Below are 11,382 nucleotides of genomic sequence, written 5' to 3'. Positions count from 1 at the left end.
AGGAGGCTAGATTTGGATCATGGTCAAGGCCCCTCGCTTGATCTAGCTAATTAATTATAGTCAAAAGAAACAAACTATAACCGTAAGAATATTTGATTTCGTCAAAATGTTTGGGGGGGGGGGGGGGGGGCGGGAGGGCTTATAGGTTTCTCGCTTCCTCGCTTTTCTCTACCAACATTGGTTCTCTATCGTAAGAAAGTGGAACACACGAAAGATTATAAAGGGGTTGGAGAGATGACATAAGTAGGTTTATTCTCTCCTAGTGCGACTGGCTTTGGTTTTCATGAAATTTTGGAAACTTCTCTTCTTCTCCTAAAAACCTGGACCAACTCATTTGCTCTCTTTTCCTATCTAGTGGTAATGCAAGAGAGGGGAATATCTCTTGTTTATTTGTTTGTAAACCATTCTATTTTTTAATCAGGAGTTGATGTGACGACCAAACTTTAAATGGATATTTAATGGCACTTATCCTTCATGTGCGAAGTGGCCTTGGTGGTTGCTTAAGCATAGCACAAAAAAAGAAGATGCCCAAGCAATTGTGTCAATGCTCAAACATTGCATTTTGGTCATCATGCATTGATTCTTAGAGGATGAGGTTGGGAAACTTACACCAAGAATAGGGACAAATTTTCAAAACCGACCCCTTTGGGTTTTTAATTGCAAAAACGACCGGTTTTGAAAATATTTACAAAAACCGACCTGTTTTTAGCCAGGGGCTGAAAACAGGTCAGTTATTTTAATTTTTTTTGGGAAACTCCCGTGAAGTTTGGGAAATTTTTTTTTAAAAACCGACCCAGTTTCAACCAACTGGGTCGGTTTTTATAAATAAGATTGAAATTGGTCGTTTTTTGCAATTAAAAACCCAAAGAGGTCGATTTTGAAAATTTGTCCCCAAGAATAGCGTCAACACCGTGAATTTGAAGAAGATGAGTTCAAACCAAATGAGTAAAGACATAGAAAATGAACCTAAGTGAGATTTGGTTGAGGATGCGTTTTGATGCAGTTTTAACAAAAAAAAATTGAACAGTTATGTAGACATAAGCTACCAAAGTTAAATGGTGTACTGGAGCTTTAAAGCACAAAACAAAATATGGACAAATTTTCAAAACAAACTCTTTTTGCAAATTTATTCCCAAAAAACAACTCATTTCTCTCTTATTTGTAAAAACCGACCTGGTTTCAGCCTCAGCGCTGAAACCAGGTCGTTTTTTACAAAAAAAGTTTCGAAATTTTAGCAGTTTTTAATTAAGCTACTAAACTTCACGGGGGTTTAACTCCCGTGAAGTTTCACAGTTCAAAAAATTTGTTTTTGAACTAAGATACTTCATAGGAGTTCAACTCCCGTGAAGTTTAGCAGCTTAATTAAAAACTGCTAAACTTACCCGTGAAGTTTCGAAACTTTTTTTTGTAAAAACTGACCTGGTTTCAGCGCTGAGGCTGAAACCAGGTCGGCTTTTACAAATAAAAATTAAAGGGGTCGTTTTTTGGGAATAAAATCGCAAAATGGATTGTTTTGAAAATTTATCCAACAAAATATCTTTCGAGTACCAAATAAAAAAAGGTAATATATAAGGTATCTAAGAAAAAATGACCCTAAATATTTGTTTTTAGAGTTTTTTTTATATTGGTTCCTTTTGATAATTTGAAATTAGTCCATCAAGCAATGAAAAAATTGCTATTAATTTCCTAAACCACATGAGTTCTTTTCGATATGTCCCTCTAGTTAAGAACATGTAGATTTTATGGGAATATTCTATTAAAGCTAACCTTAAATGCTGAACTCCCAATTAAACCCATCTCCTTTTATCAAGTTCAATCTAAACCCACTTAGCCAAATTCAAACCTATTAAGCATAATAAATCCAAACCTAGGAACACCATTTGTTTTAATATATCAATCATTCTCCACCAACTCATTTCTAATTCTGTAAGTTATTTGGTCACACTTTGTATAAAATGATAAAGCCAAAAACTCTAAAACATATTTCTATATCTCCTAGCCAAATGTTAGGGTTATGTTTTTGACTTCTAGGGAAATGACGTAGGAAGTAAGTACCACATCTTCATATTCGTCTCTAATTCATTCACCAAATCAAATATTATTGATAACGTTCATGCCCTCAATGTCTCCTATAAATTCTGATTTGAATTGCCGTAGTAATTTAGGACGTTCACTCAGGGAGGTTAGATCCCCCCACCCTTGAGAAAACTAGCAAAAAGATAATATTATAATCGAGCATGTAGGGTTAACTCCTAACTTGACCATGGTTAAGAAATTTGGAAAAAGCCACACATAAGGGTCTATTTGTAAGAGCCCATGCGGTCTGAGGTACCCAATCGCAATATCCATAATGCGAGGTACTATTTATAAATATTGATGAAAAAGGGGCCAACAACCTTTTCCGTTGCCGCCGGGCTCTCCTCCACTTTGACCCAACAGCGAACTCCTCTTCTTCTCTCTCTCCTCAGCATCAAATCCATGGGTTTCATCTCCATCCTCTCTCGCTTCTCCTCTTCCTCTTCTCCTCCCAGCAATCGCTTCCTCTTCTCAACTCTCCGCGCCTCTTCCTCTTGCTTCAACTCACTCCCCTCCCAACTTCCCAAACCCGACCCGGTTCCTCCTCCCCGTACCCGAACCCGAATCCTCTCCCTCCTCTCCCTCGCCGCCGCCGGCGCCGTCGGAGGATATCTCCTCTCCGCAACCTGCGACCCCGCCGTTCATCACCGGTAAGCTCACCGCAGGCGATCCTTCTCCTATTTTTTCCACAATCCTTTGGTGAAGTGATTGTTGGTTAGGGTTTATTTCTCGCCAAAACTTCAGAAGGTTACTTTTATTATGTATTTTTTCAAATAAGTACCGAAATATTGTATCAAGTTTGATACAACAACAATAACATCCAAGCCTTTATCCCAAATATTTGGGTCGGGCTACATGAATTCTATTCTTCTATTTCATTCTATTATGTGGCATCTCCTCCGTTAAGTTAATCATAATCATATCATTATTAGTTGCTTCTAACTAAGTTTTTTTTAGGTTTACCTCTAGGCTCTAGATATCAGTCTCATTAACCAGTCTATAATACTATCACTTTTCTTAATAGGTGCACTAAGAGATCTTTGTTTTACATGACTAAATCATCTTAGTCGATTCTCTCTTATTTTATCCTTAATAGAAGCAACCTTTAATTTACTACAAATGCACTCACTTCTTATCCTATTTTTTAGTGTATACTTACAAGACCATCACAACATTCTTATTTCTGCTACATTCCTTTTTTGCACATGTTATTTTTTAATTGCCCAATACTCTGAACCATAAAGCATTGTTGGTCTTATAACGGTTTTATGAAAATTTTCCTTTAATTTTATTGGTATTCTATGACCATATAAGACTCCTAAACCTCTCCTCCATTTAAACCATCCCGATTTGATTTAATGGATAACATCATCCTCGATCTCATCATCATGTCGAATGATTAATCCTAAACAGTGAAAATGATTATTTTTAGATATTTATTGACCATCAATATGTACTGTAGTTTTTTTAGTTTTACTAAAAATGCACTCCATATATTCTATTTTTGTTCTATTAATTCTAAAACCTTTAGATTCAAGAGTTTATCTACACCTTTCAACTTTAGAAATTATCATTTTTCTAGTTTCGTCAACCAACACTATAATCCGCAAATAACATACACCATGGGATTTCATCCTGAATGTGCATAGTAAGTTGGTCAATAACTAATGCAAAAAGGTAAGAACTTAAGGCTGATCCTTGATGTAAATATATGGTAATAGAAAATGGCTTAGTTTCTCCTTAATTAGTTCTTTCTCTAGTTGTTAATCTATCATACATACCTTTAATTACGTCAATATACATGTATATACATGTTTCTTTTCTAAAACCCATCATTACCGCTGTAGGCACTCTATCATAAGCTTTGTCTAGATCTATGAAAACCATATGTAAATTCTTTGTATTCTTTTTAAATCTCTCCATCAACCGTCTCCAAATATGTAGATGTTTCATAGTTGACCTCCCGAGTATTAAACCAAATTGATTTTCAGATACACTTATCTTATTTCTTAGTCTTTGCTTAATTACCCTCTCCCAAAGTTTTATATTATGACTCATGAGTTTTATACCACGATAGTTTGAACAACTTTGCATTTCTCTTTTATTCTAGTAAATCGGTATCATGGTATTAATCCTCCACTAATCGGGCATCCTCTTTGTCTCGATAATCTTATTAAATAATCTAGTTAACCATCCTAAGCCTATATCTAAGACATTTTCAAACTTTAATAGGGATACCACCTGGTTCTACGGTTCTTCCACTTTTAGTTTTCTTTAGAGCATCTTTAAACTTACTAATCCTAATTTTGCAATAATATCATTCACTATATAGTCAAATTCTCTATGTTGCTCACTTGTTTGGTTATCATTAAACAATTTATGAGAGTATTTCCTCCACATCTCTTTTATTTTCCCGTCGGTTGCTAGAACTCTTTGATATTCACGTCAATATACCTAATATTACCCAAATTCCTACTCTTCTTTCTCTAATCTTAGCAATGTTATATATATCTTTCTCTCCCTCCTTAGATTCTAATTTATTATAGAAATTCTCATAAGCCTTGTATTTAGTTTCACTCTAGCTTATAGTTTTCTAAGCTTCCTTGCTTATACACTTTTGCCACTCTTTATATAATATTTTCTTCTCTTTAATCGCCCTTTGCACATCCTCATTCCACCACCAACCGTTTAGTTCTTTGTCTCTTGTTCATGTTAGTTTTTCTACTCCACTTCTTGATAAACATGTTTAATACCATCAACCTATGTTATGTAGTTAAACTCTCTCCCAGTTTAATTTTATAATTTTTGCATGTTAACATATCTGTTGATGACTAAGATCACATAGTCAGTTGGATCCAGAAAAAGATCGGTTTTGTTTTGTATTGAAGAGGGGTCGCTTTCTTCTCTGACTTTATGACTCGTTCTTGAGTTGGAGTGTTGAACAACATGCACATGTAGAAATCCGTAAGAGGATGGGTTGGGTTCCCCCGTTGTACCTCCAACGATCAAGTTAGTTGAGTGGGGTAGAAAAAGAATTGTTATCTTTTTTATTATGCAGTTAGTTTTGGTGTTAGAAGATCTGATTTATCAACCCTTTTACGTTAGAATGGTTTGTGTATTTATACTCAATGCGTAATGTGTAGTTTTGTCACTTCAGCTAAGTACAGTAGGGCGGTGATGAAGTGTGGGCTGACAGCCGAGTCAGTCTCTGCTTTACAGGTGTTGGCTGGCGACTGGCGGGTAGATCACCTCGGCATTAAATGAGAAATGATCGGTGGCGTTGCAGAGCCCACGTGGTCCGATGAGTCATGAATACACCGAGACTAGAGGCATGATACTCGTGACACATTAAATGTAAGGTGGACGTGTTGTCAGTGTAGATAGCTTTGTCGAGAAGTAATGCCTTTTGAGTCGGTTTCGTAGGGCGTTGGACGGGTGGTCGAGTGGGTCCTTGGCTAATTGTCCTTGACCAGAGGGTCAAGTAACTCCGCCTTTCGTGTTGACTCGACGAGTTGGCTAAGTCAAACTCTTTATAGGGCTTGGGCGAGCCAATTGATTGAGGCAAGATGCATTGAAATATCTTAGAGCTTTTAATGTTAATTAATACATCATCTGTCAGCGAGTGGGAACACCATAACAATATCCATCCTTCTAGTAAGAAGAAAAAGTTTATTTGACTACTATTAAATTAAGTTTTAATGGTTATTAATTGTATCAAATTTGATATTGGTCATTATTAGATCACCGACTATCAAAATAATAAAGTAAGACCATGTTTGGATTTTGATAAAGTAAGACCATGTTTGGATTAGAGATTTATTTTGTCCCCGGATTAATTTAACACACTATAATCCTGGGGTATAGTAATCATGTAGGTTATAGCGAGTTAAATTTTTAATAATTTATTTGGTGCAATTTGTTATTAAAACCATTAATACATATGTTATGTTTGGAAACTTATCATTATAAAGTGTTATAGGGTTATCATTGTAAAGTGTATAGGATAAGCACCACCAAATATCCACAATGCCCTTATGCTATCATCTCCAACTTTATCTACTCTATACAATGTTCTAACTAAAGGAAAAAGTTTTCTTGAAATTAAACCAACCAAAAAATAATCAAACAAATTATACTCCAACTCCAAATTAGGTGACTGAGCTCATTTATTTAAAGCAAAGCACAAGCGTTGTGAAAATATGGGCCTAATCATGCAAGACGTCCTCTTCCCTGCTAATGATATTTATATAAGCAGTCATTTGTGAAAACACAGTTTCCCAAAATAGTGAAAGAACAATGATATTATTGTGCACTGACCCTCAAATTCGATTGAACTTGTCAGGTTGCTGATTTTTTTTATTTGGTCTGTGCAAAATGATGTTCATGTGAAGTTGTCTTCACACTGGACTGTTAGTTCTCATAATTATAGATAATTTTCAGGAAAATGAGAGGGGCAATGGGTCTTTTCAAGTCTAATACCAAGCAGTAAATAATCCCTATACTATAATACCACCCCTTCCCTTCTTGTTTAGTCTGGAAAGTTCAGGCTATTTCATTTTAACAGGTTAAATAGTCCGGACTAATCCCCTTTGAAAATTTGAACCAAACACCCCACTATTTAGTTCTAAGGGACAAAGGCTTATTACCATGTAATAATACCCAATCCAAACATGGCCTAAGGATATAATCTGTTGGGTGCAGCATAGGAGGTAAGGATAGCACTGAGATTCTGGTTCAAGGTACGCACAAGGAGGTTCCGAGAGAGTTCATTGATGAGCTGAGAGCTATTTGTGGAGTAAATATCCTCCCTTTCCTTTTTTCCCCTTTCTCTTGTAGTACGCTCTTCAAAATTGTTGAGGTTGCTTTATTAATTTAATTGAAAAGTTTTTCGAATGGCATTGGTTGGCAGGAAAACATGACTTTGGACATTGAGGAGAGATACTTCCACGGAAAGCCACAGAATAGTTTTCACAAAGCTGTGAATGTTCCTGATGCTGTAGTCTATCCTAGGTATATTTGTATTTCGTGATTGTATTTTGGACATGTTTATTTATTCACACATGGTAAAAATGAAAGGTTCGTTTTTTTGCCTTAGCTGCAGGTCTTGTTCAATTCAGCGATCAGTTTTGTTATTTAAATTTCATAAACCCCCATCCCTGAAGTTTGACATGTTTTACACAAAACCTCTCTAAACTTTATACATCAGAGAAACCCCCTAAATTTTCAAAACTATATAAAACCGCTTGAACTATTGGAAATTGTCATAAACGGCATTAGCTGGAAGGATTTAAGATCTAAACTGCAGTAAAATTTATCCTTTACTGATACATCTTATGCTGGAAAACAGAATCAAAGAATCAAATGTATTTCCATGAAGAAGCAATGAGAGTAATCTCATATTTTTCTTTTTTCTAGTTCCTTTGCTTAGTACTGTCAATAGAATTAATGTTGGATTTTTGGTTCTTGATTACGTAAAGAGCTAGTTGGTATCCTTAAGAGGAATATATAGTATGGAAAAATGCCAGGTCATGTGTTTCACTTACTTTCCTTCTGCGCAGTTGGCAAGTGTAGAACTTTGCACCACATAATGTTTGATTTCTGATGTGAAAGTTGGTAAATCTTCTAATGATTGTCCCTCATGTCAGTGTAACCGTTATTATAGACTTCAGAATTGTCTCATATTGAGACCATAATACTTCCCCAGCAAAATATGCAGGATAGCAAAGAGTCAAAGACCCTAAAGGGATAAATCATAAAACAATGCAAGAGGGTGAACCTCCTTGTCTGGCAATGTTCCACTGGGTATGTCAGAAAAGAATCTGTTGATGACCTACAACTATAGCAAACAAACCAAATTGGAGCCTGATGCGACATATCCAAACCACAATTGAGCCAAGTTTATTGCCATCTTCAAGAATAACTTTGAATCATGAGTCTAGTTGTAAAACTTCATACCTGGTTCAAATGAGTCTAAATTAATTTTGAGCTGGGTAAGTGGTCCCAATTAAAACAGTTTGACATCCGAGTTTAATCTAGTTTGAAAATAAATTAGGTTTCCCCTTATTGATCTCCAGCATGATTTTGCCATGTGAACTTTTATGCTTGGGAGCTTTTTTAAAATCTTTTCTTGCATTTGCAGATCAGGAGATGATGTGCACAAGATAGTATTGTCTTGTAACAAATATAAGGTATCATGTCCAATTTGCTATGAGCACATAGCTGAAGAACTTTCCGAGGCTGACCTAGCGATTTGACATTTGCACTTTAAAATCTGTCATCTCCCTTATTTCTGTAAATAATGTTTTCTGAAATATGTTTAGCTAAGGTATTTCTTCTCATCAAACTTATGAGTTAAGGAAGCTTACAATAGTTTCACTTTGTTGGAGCAGATTCCAATTGTACCATATGGCGGAGCTACATCAATTGAGGGGCACACCTTAGCTCCAAATGGAGGTGTATGTATAGATATGACACTGATGAATGTGAGTTTTCTATACACATATAATTGGACATGTAGACCCAAAAAAAGCACGGAAATCAAATAAGTACTGTATGAGACAGGCACATGAGTTTACATTATTTCTGTGCTGCATAAATACATGCAAATGAGACTGCATTATCTATATGACTGCATCAATCCGTCTCTTTCCTTTCCTCTCAAACCCTTAATCTGTAGAATGCATATCTAGTGTTTGTTGGTTTAACCTGGCTTTCGGTAGTACGAAACTTCACGAAATTAGAGTTAGATTGATGGTATGTCAAGGAGAACACACATATAGTTGGTGATAGTCATTGCTTTGAGTACACTTAGGGTGGCACTCTGAAAAGATATCTGCTATATGAAAAATGGCTATCATCTACTACTCAGTTGATGTGATATGCAGTCAGAATTGACTTTAGAGGTGGAAAATATGTGATATGTAGTCAATTATTGGTTCACTATTCATAGAACATTATGGACCGATCTAGCAATGATAGAATGCATATTCTGTTTACGGGTCACATAAAATTTTAGCCAACTCCATATATATATATTTCCTACTCAGTTGATGTCCTATGCAGTCAGAATTGACTTTAGAGGGTGGAAAAACAAGGAATGCATAATTTTTGTTATGCAGGAAAGGAAGCTAGCCTAAGTCATCACCCTCTTAAATTGAGCAGTGGCATGTCTAAAATGCTGCTATTTATCCTATGTTAGTTTGGATTATGTTGTAGTCTTCCAAGAAATTTTGACAATAATGAAGTCAATTAACTAATGGCATGTGAATTGTAGATGGCGTTGGTGATTTCTCTAACCTCATCAGGTCTATAAACTTACAGTGAAGCTCAACAGGGGCAGGTTTCATCTTGATTTTCTGTCTGGGAAGCATGAGGGATGTGATTGGTTGTATAACTTGGGTGTTACCACTTACTAGATAGAAAATTATAGGCGTGATTGTGGTCATCATTGAGAATGAATAATATCTGTGCCGGACAGCATTGAGAACTGCTATGGTTGATTATTGATATACTGAACTCCCTAGTAATAGTTCAAGCTGTAAATAAGATACTTATACATGGAATTGGAGTACGGATAAACAGAATCATTTGGCACAATGGCTGATATGCCCGACTTTTGGCAATTGTTTGAGCTGTGCACAAGGATTCTACGGACCTGGATGCTAACATTGTCACAGACATAATAAGTAACTGTTTATTATGGCATGTTCTTTTTCAAAACTGGTGCTTCCTTCTGAAAACCAGTTGGATTTTGCCATAGCTGACCTTTGATAGGTTATCTTATTAAGAGAAACACTGAAAGTTTTTTAAGAATTAAATCCTATTATATCTCCAGTGCACACGGATAAATAAACGTACAAAATTTCTTTATATAGTCACGCAGAAAATGTGTCATTGGTCAGTGAAGTGAACTTTCTAAGGAAATGTAACATTTAAGTACATATGATGCATATCCCAATTAACATTTTCCTAAGTGACAAATATGCTAAAAATGTATTTCAAGCTATATAGAATGCATGTACATTATTTATGGATTTTTTTGCCCTCTGAAAATAGAGTACTTTTGAAATCTACTTTTTTATGAGTTTACAAGTTGAACCCCTTTATCCTATCCCTTCCTCCATAACCATTGATATGAATCAGATCGAGATTTTTTTATTACTTATTTGCTTTTAAAAGATAGTGGTATTCACATCAACAATCAACTGTGTTTTTAAATGAAGTAACTAATGGAGAAGGTAACTATTATTTGTGTCCATGACTTATTACATAAAACATCCAAATGCATTATTCAATTGTATACTTTTACATAATGTAGTAGATTTGGAAGATTGTTCTAGTTTAGGAGGCAGTTGCACACTGGCATTTAGCTTTCGTTCTATAACATCATTGAATCTGTTTTTTCTCCCCCATGTTCCAGAAAATTAAGTCATTGCATGTTGAGGACATGGATGTGGTTGTTGAGCCTGGGATTGGTTGGATTGAACTCAATGAGTATCTCAAGCCATATGGTCTTTTCTTTCCTCTTGACCCAGGCTAGTATTATAATTTTTCTCCCTATATAAGAATATTGCTGTTTGCAAGTCCTGCTAGGTAAATTGATTATGTTGCTTATAAGTGCAGGTAAGAGGGAAACATTTTGAGATGAAGTGTACTTTCTTCATTTCATTTCCTCATTATTTGTTTGCTTTGGCAGTTTGGCCTTCTAGTATGCATAACGAACACTTACATATTAGAACATATTTTGTAGAAACTATTAATACTTTTCCACCAAATGTGTATCCATCAGATGCTTACAACTTGGGCGGAGAAAAGCACCATGTCAACTAAATACTCACATTGTCTTTTGCCTCTTATCTGGCGTTTCTCGTCTCTCTTCCTCCCTCTCCCCTCCCCAAACTGTCATAACATCTGATTTACTGCCCCTTTACTTTTGCTGAATCCTTGGTTGTTTCATAACTGTTAGAAGGTTCTATCTTCAAATGGCAAAACTGCCAAATCATTTTTTTTCTGTGAAATCTTATGCCTCCCAGATAGGTATGGCTTCTGGGTGTAAGAAATGATCCTCTGATAACAAGCAACTTCTGACAGCACAAACATATCTAGCAGTTAAAAGATAGTGCAATGGTCCTCTAGAATAACAAAGCAACTTCTGACACTTGCAATATCTAGTGGGACCAGTAAAAGATATTAATTCAGTATGGAGCTGTTTTTTAAGTGGAATAAACAGGTATTATGATCTTTTCTTCTTATGGTTGCTGAATCCTGAGAATTTACTTGGTAACAGTTTTTTCTTTATTGCTAAAC

General features: G+C 35.6%; 1 protein-coding gene across 1 annotated transcript in view; it reads left to right on the top strand.

Annotated features, from left to right (window-relative positions):
* Positions 2,435–11,382, top strand: part of LOC109841561 (D-lactate dehydrogenase [cytochrome], mitochondrial-like) — a 15,584-nt gene continuing 6,636 nt past the window's right edge. Inside the window, exons 1-6 of the mRNA XM_020410524.1 lie at positions 2,435–2,726; positions 6,778–6,871; positions 6,986–7,086; positions 8,216–8,264; positions 8,466–8,558; positions 10,496–10,610. Of these exons, the coding sequence (XP_020266113.1) occupies positions 2,479–2,726; positions 6,778–6,871; positions 6,986–7,086; positions 8,216–8,264; positions 8,466–8,558; positions 10,496–10,610 (700 nt within the window). The 5' untranslated portion in view covers positions 2,435–2,478. The remainder of the gene's footprint in view (positions 2,727–6,777; positions 6,872–6,985; positions 7,087–8,215; positions 8,265–8,465; positions 8,559–10,495; positions 10,611–11,382) is intronic.

This window comes from Asparagus officinalis, chromosome 1 (genome assembly GCF_001876935.1).
Source record: "Asparagus officinalis chromosome 1, Aspof.V1, whole genome shotgun sequence".
Taxonomy (NCBI): Eukaryota; Viridiplantae; Streptophyta; class Magnoliopsida; order Asparagales; family Asparagaceae; genus Asparagus; species Asparagus officinalis.
This window is presented reverse-complemented; position numbering and strand designations above follow the sequence as displayed.